The sequence below is a fragment of the Trichosurus vulpecula genome, chromosome 1 (assembly GCF_011100635.1).
Source record: "Trichosurus vulpecula isolate mTriVul1 chromosome 1, mTriVul1.pri, whole genome shotgun sequence".
In the NCBI taxonomy this organism is placed as follows: domain Eukaryota; kingdom Metazoa; phylum Chordata; class Mammalia; order Diprotodontia; family Phalangeridae; genus Trichosurus; species Trichosurus vulpecula.
The window spans coordinates 227,700,111-227,717,552 of NC_050573.1; the positions used below are offsets into that span (position 1 = coordinate 227,700,111).

A 17,442-nucleotide genomic window follows, 5' to 3' on the forward strand; every position below is an offset into this window, starting at 1 on the left:
TATAATTTGAGATCTTATTCTTCCATTTTTTTCCCCTTTATTTCTCTTGATAATATAGATCTCCCAGTCCTCCATTTGTATTTTGTTATTATTTTTAATAGTTCCATAAAGAAATCTTTGGGTCATTTAATAAGTATGGTACTGAATATGTAAATTTAATTAAGTAGTTTTGTTATTTTTATTTTACTGGCTCAGCCCACTCATGAGCAAGTAATATTTCTTGGATTATTTAAATTGCCCTCATTTGTGTAAATATCTTTGTATTTGTAATTATATAGTTCCTGTTTACATCTTTGCAAGTAGTATCCCAAGCATTTTATACTCTCTGTAATAATTTTAAGTGGAATTTCTCTTTTTATCTATTCCTGCTGAACTTTGATGGCAATACACAGAAATACTGATTGTTTATATGGGTTTATTTTATATCTTTTAACTTTGCTGAAGTTGTTAATTATATCAATTAATTTTTAGTTGATTCTATAGGGTTCTTTAAGGAAACCTTATATCATCTGCAAAAAGTGATCATTTTGTTTCCTTTTTCCTGTCTATGCTTATTCTTCCAATTTTTTTCTTGTCTTACTGCTATAGCTAGCATTTCTAGCACCATATTAAATAGTAATAGTGATAGTAAATAGCCTTGTTTTAGTCCCAATCTTATTGGAAAGGCCTCTTCATTTATCACCATTTTAGATAATAGTGGCTCTAGGTTTTAGATAGACATTACTTATTATGCTAAACCTTGTTTATTCTTTTGCTTTCTGGTGATATTAATATGAATGCATGCTCTCTCTTGTCAAAAGATTTCTCTGGATGATGATATAATCATGGCATTTGTGGTTTTTGTTGTTAATATGACCAATAAAGTTTGTAGTTTTCCTAATATCGAACTTGTTCCTGGTATAAATCTCGACGGATCATCATGTGTCATTCTTGCGCTATGTTATTGTAGTCTCCTTTGTAGTATTTTATTTAGCATTTTTCCATTAATATTAATTAGTGATTGTGGTCAATACTTTTGTTTCTCTGTTTTCACTCTCCTGGGTTCAGGTATTAATGCCTTATTTGAATCATAGAAGGAATTCCATAGAATTTTTTTTTCCTATTTAGAATTAATTGTTTCATAAATGTTTGATAGAATTCACTTGTAAATCCATATAGTCCTCTTTTATTTTCTTTAGGAGTTGATTTATGGCTTGTTCAACTTCTTTTTCTAACATAGAGTTATGTAGATAATCCTTCCTTTTTTGTTAATCTGATCAACTTATGTTTTATTAATATTAAATATTCTAAAAATTATAAATACAATAAATAGGACAAAATAGTGCCTAATAACTCTTTATTTCTTCATTGATTATGAATTCACCATACAGATACAGCTTGGTACATAAATTCATCTTATCCAAAAGAAAATTAGAGAGAAAGAGGTAAGGGGAAAAAGAGGGAAGAAAAAGAGTAGTAAATTAAGGGGGAAAGTAGTCAGAAGCAAAGCAGACTCTTAAAGAGGGGACAAGGGTAAAAGAGAAGGAAAAGACTAAGATAATAGAATAAAAGGAAATACAGTTAGAAATCATAACTATGAAGGTTAATGGTATGAACTCACCTGTAAAAACAGAACAGGATAGCTGAATGGATTAGAAACCAGAATATAACAATATATTGTTAATTTAAAAGAAACATACTTGAAACAGAAAATATACATATAGATTTAAAATAAAAGGCTGGAGAAAAATTTATTACGCTTCAGCTGAAGTAAAAAGGGCAGGGGTGGTGTTATGTTAATGGGAATGGGAAGATCTTTTCCATCTATTAATAGGCCTATGTGACCTTCTTTGAGCCAGAGGCACATGAGCAGGTCACATGGAGCCTATTGTGGGAGGAGCTTGCTGAGTGGGTGGACCAGGAAAGGTGGTGTAGGAAGGGAGACAGAGCAGTCAGAGCTGGGAGAGAGACAGAGAGACAGCAGAGCAGTTAGTGTGAGTGAGAGAGGGAGTAATCTTGCTTAAGGAAGCTTGTTTATGGGGAGGCCCAACAGAGGGAAGACTTGCAGATGGCAGTGCTCTCTGTGTTGGTAATGTGTATAGACTTCTTTATTACTATGATGGATTTGGCTTCCTGGTGTTCGAATAAATGTCTTGGTTTCGTCTTTGAGCTAGAGAGTCTGTTATATCTTGCGATTCAAACTTGTAAATACACTGGCATATTCATAGCAGCCTCTGTGGGTATCACATTGGCAATATAGGTAGCAATCATGATCTCAGACAAAGCAAAAGCAAAAATAGACCAAATTTAAAAACATAAACAGAGAAACCACATTTTGTTAAAATGTATCATAGACAATGAATTAATATCAATATTGAATCTACATGCACTAAATGGCATAGCATCTAAATTCTTAAAGAAAAAGTTAAATGAATTACAGGGGGAAATAAACAGTCAAACAATAATAGTGGGAAAACTCAATTTTCTTCCCTCTCATACCTAGATAAACCTAACTTTAAAATAAAAAAGAAAGAAGTTAAAGAAAGGAATAGAATTTTAGAAAAGTTATGTATAATAGATCTCTGGAGAATACTGAATAGGAATAGAAAGAAGAGTGCCTTTTTCTCAGCTATTTATGGCACCTTCACGAAAATTAATTGTGTATGAGGGAGTAAAAATCTCAAAATATAGAAAAGCAAGGTATTAATGCTGCTTTCTCACCTGTAATACAACAAAAATTACATTCAGTAGAGAGCCTTTGAATCAAAGATGAAAAATTAATTGAAAACAAAATAACCCTAAAGAATGGATGAGTCAAAAAACAAGTTATAGAAACTATCAATAATTTCATTAAAGATAATGAAAACAGTAAGACAACATACCACAACTTGTAAGATGTAGCCAAAGTACTTAGGGGAAATTTTCTATTTCTGAACATTTATATCAATAAATATAAAAAGGGCAGATAAATAAATTAGGCATGCAACTAAAAATACTAGAAAACCATCAAATGAAAAACCCCTAGCTAAATAACAAAATAGAAATTCTGAAAACAAAAGGAAGATTAACAGAACTACAAATAAAAAACCATTGAACTAATAAATAAAACTAGAATAAGTTGCAAAGCTTTGACAGATCCAGATTTTTCAACTACAAGGCAATTATTCTTTTTTTTGTAACAAACTGTATTATTCATAGCTCTAGAGGCTCATAGACAAGAGCTAAGAAATAATTATAATGACATCATATGGTAGTAATGTTAGAAAGCTACATATAATGAACTATATATGCTTCACCGTAAACACACTATTATATTACAAAGTATTTTTTTCTTTTTACAAATGTTTTTCTTTAATTTTTTAAACAGGTTATTTGGCATCACATCAGTAATTCAAACAAACTGTTCAAGCACTTGGAAGATCATAGTACACCCAAAGTTGTCCTGGTATCATCATGCCAACCCCATCCTATTGCTGGTGACATACTATACTCTTGCAACTCTAATTCGACTCTGGCTACAAGAACCCATTGTAAGGGTAAAAAGATTTTTCATGGTCTTGTTGAAAAGTGTCTTTGGTAGGGAATTGTCAGTACCTTTTGGACAGAATCTGTGTTACTCACTAATGCAGTTCAGCAAGTGTTTATCGTGTATCTACTGTGTGCATGATTTGTGGGATACAAAGAGAAAAGTGAAACAAGCCATTGTCCCTGTCCCTTCATCCCCACTAGATGGGAAGATGGCATCTCTACAAGCTCTAAAGAGCTATTTGACACTGTGAGTATTGCCACTTTAGGTATGAAAATAACCAAAAGGAGCACAAATTCTACTACAGCCGTAAAACATATTGCTATATAGATCAAAGTAGAAATGGGAGAAGATTAAAAAACCAGGGCAGGGAGGCCACAGTGTTCAGTAAAGGCCTGCTATAGAAGATAGTACCCAAGATGAGGCTTAAAGGAAGCCAAAGTGTGTTAAGTGGTAGACATGTGGGAAGGTACATTCCAGGAATGGGGAACAGTGTTTGTGAAGGCCCAGAAGTTGAAGATGGAATGTCAGATTTAGGGAACAGCTAATAGGCCACTTTGGTTGGAATGTAGAATGCAAAAAAATGAATGACTAGAAATCAATCTGGAACTATAGGTGTTGGCCAGATTCTAGAGGTCTTTAAATGATAAGTTTATATTTTATAATAGAGATGACATGGTCAAATCTGTGATTTAAAATTTTAACTTGCCAGCTATGTGTGGAAGGTAGATTGGATAAGGAAGCAAGATTAGAAGAGAAATCAGTTAAGAGTCAGTCAATCAACAAGCATTTAGTAAGTGCCAACTATATTCAAGGCAATGGATTAGGTCTTGGAGATACAGAGATAAAAATGATTAGTCCCTGCTCTCAAGGGGTGTACAGAGAGACAGAGCTTGTACATATACATTAGGAATATATACAAAATGAATACAAGTATGTTGAAATGGTCCAGTCAATAAATACTGTGGGTTTGAAACCAGGTAGTGAATCATTCTTTGTACTTGTATCCCCAGTAACTAGCATAGTGCCTGGAATATAGTAAGTGTTTAACAAAAACTTGTTGATTGATTGACCATTTTGAAAGAAGAGAAGGGGGCAGATATAAGAGCTTTCAATCAGTGAAGGGTTCATGGTAGTTTGTTTCCACCACAAATAGTTATTATGACTAGCATTATAAGTCCAAAGACTGAAGCTATCATTTTCAATTCTGATTTTTTTCTCTTTTCTAATTTTTTAAAAATTAACAACCAGAATTAAAAAACAAAAGCAACAGAAAAAAACACCTTGAAGTTGTAATGGCAAAAAAAGCTAAAACTGTTCTGAAGGCTTGTGGGATACATGTCCCCTCACCAATCAGACACCAGCCATCTCTAGTTCCACTGAACCCTAACTGCAACAGAATAAGGAATGTCTAGTGCTTTCCAAATTTCATATTTCCTCCTTGCCTCTTCTTAACTGTTACATCCCTAAGGATGTTGCTAGGGTATTCATTCAAACACAGTCTTTTGACTTCTCTTCATCATTTGCAGGGACATATTAGGATAAGGGCACTCTTTCCTATAACTGTATCGTTTGGTTTGGGGTTCTGGGCTTTTCAACATTCTGGACTAAATTGTCTTATATTTGCAAAGGGACCATTCAGGAACTAAGATACTTGGGGGTACACCTATGGAGGAGTCTTTAACATGTATAGAGAACTTTTCTACAGTGTTCTTTTTTTCCCCTAAAAGTCAATATTGCTAGGTTACTGTTACCAAGGGCAACACACCAAAAATTCAACTCCCATAAGCAGTACTATGCTGAGTTCTTTTTCTTCTTCAACCATCCACAGCCTATCCATCATATAACCTTTTCCAGCTTTACCTATTCAAGACATAAAAGGAGTGTCATCTCTCTTATGGCCTCAAGATCAACTGAAACACACACTCCTCATTTGTAACAAAGGTGATCAAAGAGCAAACATATCAATAATCGGTGATTTCTTAACACTTTCTTTGCACCAATTTTCCCAAGTGATGTCAACAGTAATTGGTACAATAAAGCTAAATCTGTTTCCTCATGTTCTCATGATCCCTGTACTCCTGAGAAGTAGGATTCTTATGTTTTCCCCAGTCCATAGAAGGGAATGAGAGAGCAAGGGGAAATTCCCTGCATTATCTCTAATGGACATTAACAATAACACCCTTATAATGAATAATGATTATTAAAAACTACTTTTTGGAGGAGAATTGTTATTGCCATTCTTGAGTCACATTAGAACCTATTCTAGATGGACCAGAAATAGAAAAGGACCAGGGAAGGGAAGGCATTGAATATTTTCTTCTCATGTACTAATTTCACTAGGTGGAAAAAAGTTTAAATCCAATTGTCACATCAAGACAAATGAGGATCAATATTTTTTTCCTTTGGATTAAAAATGCCCATTTCATGCTAAATGAGCCCTGTATGATTGAACCTTTTGATTTATTTATTTACAGTTTGGAAGACAAGCTAAAGAAGTTAGTGGAGATAGATAGATAGATAGATTAATTCCTACGCTAAATAATAACTGAAAATTTGCTTTCTACTATAGGCTTCAGTACACCTTGAGATACCACAGCTATTATCCTTAATCTACACTAACAATAAAGTATGGAATCCAGTAATGCTCACAAAATGTTTCGGTGCTGATATACTTAGAAATGGCAGTAGAAAATTGTCATCATTGTTAAGAATGACAAAACTTCATTTCTTAACGTGTACATGAAAGATGAAACACAATAGTGAAAGATAAAGAAAAGAAGCTATAGAGTGTCTTGGGGAGACCACTTAGGGAGATATATTGGGAAGCATAGATTACTCTTATGAATTTTTGTGTACTTTAGGTTCAGGATGATGAAACCAATGAAGAAGATAAAGATATGTCTTGCAGTCCCATGCAAATCACTGCAGAAAGAAGGCGAAGTCTGTGGTATGCAACCCACTACCCAACTGATGAGAGAAAAGTAAGCCTTGGAGAAAGAAACTGCCATTTCCCACCTTTATTTTGCCTCTTTTAAGGTATTTTCTTGTTGAATCTGAGTAGTGGTCCTAACACAGGTATAATGACATAGGAGCCCAACTGGCTCACCCACAAAGGCTTTCATGTAGAAATGAATGTAGTTATTATCTTCCTTATAATTATCAAAATGAATGTTCAAAGAAGTGAGAGAGTTAGGTTTCTAACTCTAGAACCAAAGAACAAATCAAAATCCTCATAGCTCCACACCACCATTTACTAACAATGCCAACTCTATGTCAACATACAGAATCCCAGATTCAGAACTGGAAGGGACCTTAGAAATCATCTTGTCCAACAGTCTTTTTTTATTTTCATACAACTAATTAAAACGAAGCTCAAAGAAGCTATTTGACTCGCCTAGTGTCATATAACTATTAAGGACCAAAGACAGGATTTCAATTCAAGTTCTATGACCCTAAACCCATCATTCTTTCCTAAATACCACTTTGTATTTCATTAATTTATTGGACACAAGGCAGAAACTGTGGTTTAAGATATTGGTGCATTATCACCTTCAATAGAAAATGTAAAGAAATCATTTAGTCTTGACTAGTGGAATAAATTTTTAGGAAATAGTTTGACTTCTTTACTGAGCGGGGAATACTACTGTAGGTGAAAAATTATAAAAGAAGTAATAAAAGAATATAGAATTATAAACATATTCTTTATGGAAAATTTATATTTATTTACACACACATCTGTGTTTGAAAAGTGGTAAAATTTTGTTCCTCTGGGGAAAAGGCAGATTGTGTCTAGGTAAATAAAGAGAGATGTGCTTTAGTATGAAAGGCCCAGTTATTTGGGGCCATTTAAATAGCTATGGAACAATTATCAAAAGCCTGACATTTGGTGTCAGACAACTGGATTCAAATTCTGGTTCTGATATTTATTATATTTATGAGCATGGACAAGTCACTTACTTAAATTCTTCTTTTAAATGAAAGTGTTATACTAACTGATTTGACCCTATAAATTAAAGGAACTGTCACAAAACTTAACTAAATAAAGTCTTGATTTAGAAATCAGGAAGTCTCATTTAGAAGATTATGCATAAGTATAACAAAGCTGTATAGATGTACACATATTCATGGGAGCCAGTTATAGCAGCTTCTTTGTTCCTCATAATGATGCATATTAATACATTGCATCATTATTAAATAATCAATATTGTAAATAGTTGCTATAATTTTTGTTTGTTTGTTCAGGCCAGAATCTACTTCCCAACAAGTTGTGAAATTAAGAAAGAAAATTTTTTCCCAACTTATTTTGGATATATAATTCTTGAAAAGACAAGTTCTCTATTAACTATTCACCCAAAGTAGAGCAAGAAATTAGAATTATTTAGAGAGCCCAACTGAATGTGTCAAACAAAACAAGCCAATTCGAAATAACCAGTTTTTTTCATGGAAGGCATTTCCCTATGTTTTCTTTTCTTTTTAAATTTTTAAAAATTTTTTTTAAAAATTATTTAGCATTCAATTTTTTTCTCCCTCCCACCTCTCCCTACCTAATAAGAAAAAAAGAAAGGAAAGAAATTGAGAGACTATATATTTACATAAGCACAGCCAAGCAAAACATATTCCTTAAAAAATACATTTTTCTGCTTAATTAGTCTGTGACCTTACTGTTATGAGTTGGGTAGCATTCTTCCTTATCAGACATCTGGAATCATGATCCATCAGTTGATCAGAGCTCTTAAATCTTTCAAAGTTGTTTGTTTTCGTAATATTGATTCTATGGTATTAATTGTCCTTTTAGTTCTGCTTATTTCACTTTATATCTGTTTGTTCAATTCTTTGAAATAGTCTTTTCCCTCATTTCTCACATCACAAGCATTCAATTATATTCATATACCACAATTTATTTAGCCATTTTCTCCAATTGATGTGCATACTCTTAGTTTCCAGTTCTCTGCCATTAAAAAAGAGCTGCTATAAATATGTATACATACATACACACACACACACATATGTGTACATATATATATATATACATATATATAAAGGACCTTTCTCTTGCTCTCTCTTTTTCAAAAATTTCTTTTCAATATGAGCCTAGCCATGGTAAAACTGGATCAAAGGGTGTGAACTGTTCAGTAAGTCTTAGTACGTAATTACAGATTGCTTTCCAGAATAACAGGACCCATTCACGGGTCTACCAACAATGCATTAATGTACCTGTTTTCCCCAAAACCTTCTAATATTACTCATTTAAGTTTTTGCCATCTTTGCCAATCTGATGGGCATCAGGACTTTATCTGACTACAAAATATATATTTGGCTTTTTCCCAGGAAGAAAGAAGGGGAAGATTTGGGATTAGTAGCCGTTTCACTTTCATTCCTCAGGAGGTCTGGATCAGATCTCCAGCTTTTCAAAGGCAGTCAGTTGTGTTTTAGTCAGGCTACTATTTAGCAATAGGGAAGAGCTGAATTTTTCTATTTCCTTCTACTGTGCCAAAGTGTTCATGTCCCTCTGTCTTTTTACAAATGATTTAAATTACAAGCTTTCACTAGTTGATGAATAAAACATAGGTATGGTAGGTGTTCTCATACCACACTGACCCTGAAGGCATGGGGAAGAAAATTTAGTGTATAAAATTATGCCATTGATGCAGTGATTAGCATGCAAAGCCTAGTCTGCACATAGCAACTAACAACTAATCTAGTTTAAAAATAGTCATTTAACACAAATTGTTAGGAAAACATTTGTGTGTGTTTTGAAGTCTTACAAATTTATTTGTCTGAAAACATTAAAAGCAATATGGATGCCCAGAAAACACTCCAGATCTCTTCATGTCAATCCAGTAACATCTTTTGGATACTCTGATCAAAATCCTGAGGACACCCGTTTCTAATCAACTCAAAATCCTCTAGTCTAATTTCCAGTATTAGAGGATTTTCTTTACCCTAAAATATACTAACCTGTCTTTAGCAAAAATTGTTTTTGAAAAAATTAAGATACCATGACTCTATGATATACCTGCTCTCCTACTTTTCTCCTTTTCCCATAATACCTGTTACCATTACCCCTTCTCCCTCAATCTGACAAGAATTTACAAATTTCTAACATGTTCTATTTTATATTTATGTTCTATACAACAAAGCCCCTGTGTTCTGTGTAACCGTTTGTATAATTCATTTCACTGACAAATAACTGCTAATTTGTACTTAAGATTTAGTGCTAACATTTGGAGCTGTATAGTAGTTATATATCATCTAATTTACAATTCTTTTTTTTCTTTAATAATCTGCATGGTAGTTCTTAATAAGACAATATTCAGTAATGATTGAGAAAATTGTGCATGTATATATTAAATTGTATAGATGCAGAAATATTAATTTATTTAGCCATGCTTTATTAATATGCTCTCCTACATTGCTTTTTTCAGCTGTTGTCCATGACCCAAGATGACTACAAACCATCTGATGTTAGTATGTTAGATTTGTCATTTGTGTATGTGTAAATAAAGGAATGAGTTTGAATTTATCTAATTTTTATGTTAAAATTATATTGTTTTCAAAAATCTTAGAATCATTTTGTCAGCAGAAGATATTCTGGTTGATTCTTGTTAAAACGTATTCAATAATAAATATGAAATCAAAGCAATTCACATCACAAATTGCTTCTGTTTTCATAAAAGGAACCTTTATTATGGTTTTATTTTTCTTTAGCGTATATTATGTATATTCCCATTTGCAGTGATATTTCCCGGTATATCTGGAAATTATAAAAACATGTGTAAGGTAGAGCCTGAAAATTCTGTTGCACCGACATGTAACTATAGATTTGGGGAAAAGATCACTGTTGATGATGGAAAGGCCCTCTCCAACGGCAGCATCAAGAATGGGAAAATCCTGACATAGAGGTGCCAAGAAGTCAGACTATACGCTTACCAATTCCTAGAATTTTTTTAGGCATGAAAGAAGTTTTCAGACCACTGAATTATTTTGGTTTTCTTTTTGGGCCACTTAGGCTCCTCATTTCTCTGATTTTATTTCCACTTGTTTTGGTTGAATTAGCATTCAATTGTTGGATTGAAAACTCAAGTGTAAAAAGGCAAGCTTATCTTTCTACCATAGTACATTCTTTTCTTAAAATACCAAAAAGACACATGATAAAGCTGGAAAACACTGAGAAAGCTGATCTTATATTCCAGAAAAAGGAGGCAAGTAAATAATAACAAAGTTATAAAAGGCCTAAAATCTTTATTTACTTAAAATTTTTCTCAAGCCTACATTAAACTGCTGGTTCAGTAAGTCTAAATTTTCTTTAAGAAAAAAATTAGACCATTCATGCAACATCAAACATCCATACAGAAACTGATTAAATAGTTGTCTAATTTCAAAATATCCAGATATTTCTAGATGTATTTAGAAATATGAAACATTAGCTGAGTTTTTCATCTACTCTTTAAATATCTGATGTTCTGAAGATCAATCTTCAGGAAGAAAATAAATAGTAGTGAATAATATTTCTTTGTCTGAACCTCATTTGATAGGTCCTGTTGGTCACTGTGAATGGCGCTCCTGTTGATTACCATACCATACATCCTACTCTACCCATCGAGAATGGGCCAGCCAAAGCTGACATGTATTCTACACCACAATATAAATGGGAGCCATCTGATGAAACATCAGGTAATGAACTGAGACTCTAGCTTGATGTGGAGAATTCTACATTTTATTTTCTATTTCAAGTTGTCCTTTTAAAAGACTGGTAATTGTTTTTAAGAAAATAAACTCACCCAGCAAAATTGCTGATGAATTTATAACACAGTCTATTGTGTTATCAGATGTTTTGACACACAAGTCCCCTTAAAGGAGTTCTTAATATACCCAAACTCAATGTAGGAATAGTATAATTGCTTCCATGAATTTTATACTTCAAATAGTTTTCCTTTGGGGGTGGGAGGATTCCATTTATCAGAAAGTTGTTTATTGATCCATAATAAATAAATGTATTTATTATGACATATAAAAATAATAAAAGCATGATAGGAGCTGCTTCTTGCTAGACTATTCATACATAGATATTTTCTTAGGATCTTAGATTCTAAGATACTTTAGCAGTCATCTAGCCTAACCCACTCATTTTACAGATAAGGAAACGGAGACCCAGAGAGATTAAATGATTTGCTCAAGGTTACATAAGTAGTGAGTGGAGGAACTCAGGGCTTCCAGACTCTCTAAGTTCAACACTTTAACTACTCTGCCATTTTGCCTTCACCATCACATACTTGACAATCCAGCAAAGGAACCTGAGAAGCAATTATACAGGAAGAGAATCAAGAAAGGGCTAGGAAAAAAACCAAGAGTATCCATGAAGTGAGTGTGGACAGCTGTGTCAAATGCTACAGAGAGGTCCCCAAAATAATGATATGTTTCTTTGGAAAACAGAGGAGTATGGCATACACTTATCCACTGCTTTTCAGGCTTAATTTGTAAACCAAAATAATTACCAATGGAATAAATAAAAATTAAGCCAAAACTTTGGAAAAGAGTCCTTCAGGAAGACTTCTTATGTTACTCCCTCTTGAGGCAGGTAGATGGCACAGTAGATAGATCCAGGGGCCTAGAGTCAGGCAGGACAATAATACACGTTTATTAAGTGCCTACTATATGCCAAGCACTAGGCTAAGCACTGGTGATATAAAGAAAGGCTAAAGACTATCCCTGCCCTCAGGGACTCACAATCTAGTGGTGGAAACAACATGTGAACAATTACATACATATTATATGCAGGATAAGTAGGAAATAATCATCATATGGAAGGTACTAGAATTAAGAGGGATGGGAAAAGCCTTCCTATAGAAGATGGGATTTTACTTGGAATTTGAAGGAAGAAGATCTGAGTTCAAATGTGGCCTCAGACATTTACTAGCTATGTGACTCTGATTTAACTTCTGTTTGCCTCCATGTCCTCATCTACAAAAAAAGAGATAATTATAAAATGTACCTCCCCAGGGTTGTTGTGGGGATCAAATGAGATAATATTTGAATAGCACTTAGTACAGTGCCTAGCACACAGTAGGCATTACTCATGACTTCATGCACACTCAACTTCCTTTAGGCCTACCCTCAGATCTGTTCATTTCGGAATGTCTTTCTATTCCTTTGCTCAGATTGACAATGGTATGAGACATATTGCTTACTATAAAGATTTTTTTTGACTTTTCCTTTACTTCAGACCTCTATTATTCTCTCTTCCTGTTCATTCAAACTGAAGTTTTGCCCTGTCACTACTTACATATATATATATATATATATATATGTATGCGTACACACATATGTATGCACACACACACACATACACATATATATGCATATACCACTCCCTTCCACACACAATTTGTTCTGTCCTAACTTGCTGATATAGCAGTATATTTCAGGGCAGCTAGGTGGCTCACTGAGTAGAGTACCAGCCCTGGAGTCAGGAGGACCTGAGTTCAAATGTGGCCTCAGACCCTTGACACTCTTAGTAGCTATGTGACCTTGGGCAAGTCACTTCACCCCAATTGCCCTACCTTCCCCCCTACAAAAAACAAAACAAAACAAAAAACAAACAGTATATTTCATTAATTATAACAATGCTTTCTAAAGTCTTTGCAAGAAAGATAGTATCTAAGTCACAACTGTGTGCTATATACGAGAGGATGAGGAGATTTTATAGAGTATCAGCAATATTAAAAATACTTCTGTGAATTGATAAGGAAAATATTTTTTTCTCCACAGAAAAGAAAGAAGAAGAAGAAGAAGAGGAAGAGGAAGAAGAAGAAAAAAGGAGCCAAGAGGAAAAGCCAAACGTTAAAGTTCATGCCATGGTCTCTGTGTTCCAGTTTATTATGAAACAGAGTTACATCTGTGCCCTCATCGCCATGATGGTATGTCTAAACTGCTAACATAAGCAAACTAGGGTAGCAGTGCACACAAACTTGTTTGTCCAGGGTGTTAAACTGTCCTTCGATACTTCAGCACAAATATATTTGTCTTCCAAATACCTTGGCAAGATGGTGGCTTGTCATGTTAATTTTTCATCATATTTTTATTTTATAGATTATAAAATCCTCTCATGTCTAGCTGTACCCAGGCAACTTTGAATTATTAATGCACTTCCCCCAATTTAACTCCCGAAACCAGACTGTCCCATTATATTATCTTCAGATGCAGAATGGGCCATTTATCTGAGTGGGTTTCCAAGTGCTCTTTGCTAATAGATGAGCTATTCTTACTCATTTTAGGAGATGTAATCCAACATTTATATTTAAGTTAGGTTAGATTTTATCCAGTCTTTGACCCTGGAACTTTTTGGTAGGTGTGAATTTTAATGACACTGGGTTAAAATACGTATGGTATGTGGTTATGACAGGATGAACCACATCAGTGAGATCCTAGAAGTATCAAAATTTTAAGGGTAGAGCATAGAGCCATCAGTGCCCAAATGATGGAGTGTATCATATTAAGGAGCTGTTACATAAATTATGAGGGGATGCATTAAAATGTAAGCAATTTTGGGGAGGAATATCTGGCTGGATACAATGGTGTAGATGAGGCCATGCCTCCATATACCCCAGTGTGATTTTCAAAATGAAGTATACCTGTGAGGAGAGAGTGTATGGTACTGCTTATATGCCCCCTCTACCCTCCACCTTCATCACTGCAAAAATGTGTGGCCTTAACTGGTAGATAAAGGGAAAAGAGGATACAATTCTCCTCCTTTCTATAGGACGATATTCTGCAGTTTTGAACACACTGGTTAAACCTAAAATTGTTTATATGGACAAAAATAGTCAATTCTAGGTTCCATATTTGGACAAATTCCCTTCAGTGAGGAGAAATGAAAAAATGTCACACCTCAGACAAAAGGAATTGAACTCAGTTTTCCCAAACAGGAAAGAAAGATTGCCAACTGAACAGATAACTACTCATAGCTGTACTTTCTTCTGGTAAATGTTAGTTACAGAGTGTGATGCAAAGAAAAATTCTTTGCTCTCCAGATTGAGCAAAGTTCATTTCTGATTCAAAAATCACATACTTTAATTAAAATTCCATGTCTGCACTCTTCATTATATTTTATTATTCATTTAATAGTTTGGCTGTAACCAAATGCTATAAACAGTTTCAGTGAAATATCTGGATCTCAAATATTTAATTCAATCAAAATGATATTTACCATAATATTTCTTGACATAACAGAGCTCTTATTTCCCTCAAAGATAGCTTAGCTTGGCCATTTTTATATAAAGTAAATACTCTCAAAAGTAGATTAAAATTTGCATTTTGGTATTTGACAGAAAAAGTCTATTTTAAAAATACACTTAACAGAGCAGACTGCCCATTCAGAGTGTGGGTCTTGCCTGGTGCCATTTTGTTGTTTTAACAGAGCCAAAATGTTAATTTTTTTTAAAGTTTCTCTTTTGCACTGAAGATCTCTATTTTATCAGACTTCTTCACAGACAGACTTAGGAGTTTGGAGGAGCCAAGGGTGTCAGAATGATGTATATGTGTTTATGTGTACTTCCAGAATATGAGTATACAAAAATGATCACAAAATTCCCAAACTCAACACAGTAAGCAATTTATTACCACATTTAACAAATTATTACATTTAATGGATTCTTAGACATTTTATCCCTAAAATTAAGGGGGGGGTTGCCACTTCCTCATCTCTCTCTTTCCCTTAGTAAATATGTGTGTGGGTAAGCAATTAGTTTAAATTGGAATGACTGGGTAGAACTTTCCCTGACCCACAAGAGAATGGCAGAATTGTGATTTCCTTTTCTTGTGGTCATTTATTGTGATATATCAAATTAAAAATGATCTAATTTTTATAAACTCTAGAGATGAAAAAATAATATAGTGGAAAAATTAAATGTAGGGACTTGACACTGAAAATACCCAAATACTCACATGGCTCAAGTTCCCTCCAGCGATGCAGATTGCAACTCGTTCATGCCTGTCCCTACCCCTGCAGCTCCTTTTTATATTCTCCCATAAGTTTGCCACAGGAGTTCCACCCAACCTGATGGAGACCTTCTTCACCCTCTAGATATTGTGAAAGTACTAGTGGAGCACAATAACTGCCCACCTATCATTCCTCAATCCTTCCATGTAACTGGTCCAGCTTCTCTTCCTATCGTTCAGTTCACAGATAGCATGTTTTCCTCCTTTTTATCTTTGAATTTCCTCATTGCTTATCTGGTGCAGCCTATTCACACTCATGACCATCTCCATTCTCTTTCTGATATTAAAACAAATCTTTCAAAGACCATCATTGAGTCAATAAGCATTTATTAAGCACTTTGTTATCATTGTTGAGTCATTTCAGTCATATCTGACTCTTTGTGGTCCCTTGTGAGGTTTTCTTGGCAAAAATACTGGAGCGAATTGCCATTTCCTTCTCCAAATGATTTTACAGATGAGGAAACCGAGGCAAATAAAGTTAAGTGACTTTCCCAGAGTTACAGCGCTAGTAAGTGTCTGAGGCTAGACTTGAATTCATGAAGATGAGACTTCCTGACTCCAAGCTACACACTCTATCCACTCTACCACCTAGCTGCCCTTGTTAAGCATTTGCTCTATGCCAGGCACTAAACTTTAAACACTAAATACAGTCTCAGCCTTTAGTGAACTTCCATTCTAATGGACAGCAAATAAACAAAAGCTGTAAAGTAGAGGAAGTGCCATGAAGTTAACTAGTGTGGCCGCGGTAACGTGCATCCTGGAGAGGAATAAAGACGTGACTGGCCCGAACACCATCCTTCGACGGAAGTTCTGGGAGTAGACATTCAATAAGAGAGAAGTAGCAGGGGAAGAGGGCACATCTAGTGTGAATTGCAGGGCTAGAGTGAACTTCCAGAACGAAAAGGTTTCAGGAGAATGGTAGAGAAAGTTGAAAATAACTATTTTAAAAATAATAAATGAATTTTTGTTGATATTTTATAATGCTGTTGTTCAGTTGTTTCATTCTGATTATTTGTGATCCTGTTTGGGGTTTTCTTGGCAAAGATACTGGAGTGATTTGCCATTTCCTTGTCCACCTCATTTTACAGATGAGGAAACTGAGGCAAACAAAGTTAAGTGACTTTCCCAGGGTCATACAACTAGTAAGTGTCTGAGGCCAAATTTTAACTCATGAAGATTAATCTTCCTGAGTCTAGGTTCCACACTCTATTCACTGAGCCACCTAACTGCCATATTTTATAATACTCATGTGCTTTAAACAGCTCTACTATAAATAACACATTGCCATAAAACCAAAGTATGCTTTAGGGAAGCAATGTAGAAAGCCTACAGTAAATGTTTATTTGTTCCAAATTGATTTTATTTGGGAATACTTGCAAGAAAATTGTTTCATAAATTGTTTTGTAATCACAACCTACTCTTTATTACCTGATTTAATGAGAAATAAAGATTATGGTGCCAATTGAAATCTAACTCCCAAACCACTTTGATTAGTACTTTCAATCTCTTCTCCCAGAAAATTCTTTATCAGACATACTGACAAGGAACTAATTTAGGTAAATCAGTTTCTTGAATAATCAAGTGTTGACAAAATCTATAAGTTGATTTATAAAATGTACTAGCATCTAGCTTTGGGAATGATTAACAAATAAAATACTTTCATTCTTTTATTTTTTTTTGAAAGGAATTTGGGAGGCTATTTGCAAATTGCTTCCTCCTCTTGCTTCCTTTCACCTTTCTTTGACTCTATTCTCCACTATATCCTCGTTTAGTCCAGTCTCTGATGATGAGGTTCTTCTTGCCAATGCCCAACCTTCTCCATGTACTCTTGATCCTATTCCTACTTATAATCCCCACCAAATCACCCCACTACCATCCTCCACACTTTCACTTATAGTAGCTCCTTCATTGCTGCCCAGGAATACACCCAAATCTCC

The 17,442-nt window shown here is 34.4% G+C and overlaps 1 protein-coding gene across 2 annotated transcripts in view; it reads left to right on the forward strand.

Moving 5' to 3' along the window:
- The window catches only part of PIEZO2 (piezo type mechanosensitive ion channel component 2), a 539,671-nt gene that overhangs the window by 384,871 nt on the left and 137,358 nt on the right, over positions 1–17,442 (forward strand). For both annotated transcript variants that reach the window (XM_036741022.1, XM_036741023.1), the window contains exons 8-12: positions 3,347–3,509; positions 6,370–6,489; positions 9,934–9,972; positions 11,044–11,182; positions 13,277–13,425. In XM_036741022.1, the coding sequence (XP_036596917.1) occupies positions 3,347–3,509; positions 6,370–6,489; positions 9,934–9,972; positions 11,044–11,182; positions 13,277–13,425 (610 nt within the window). The remainder of the gene's footprint in view (positions 1–3,346; positions 3,510–6,369; positions 6,490–9,933; positions 9,973–11,043; positions 11,183–13,276; positions 13,426–17,442) is intronic.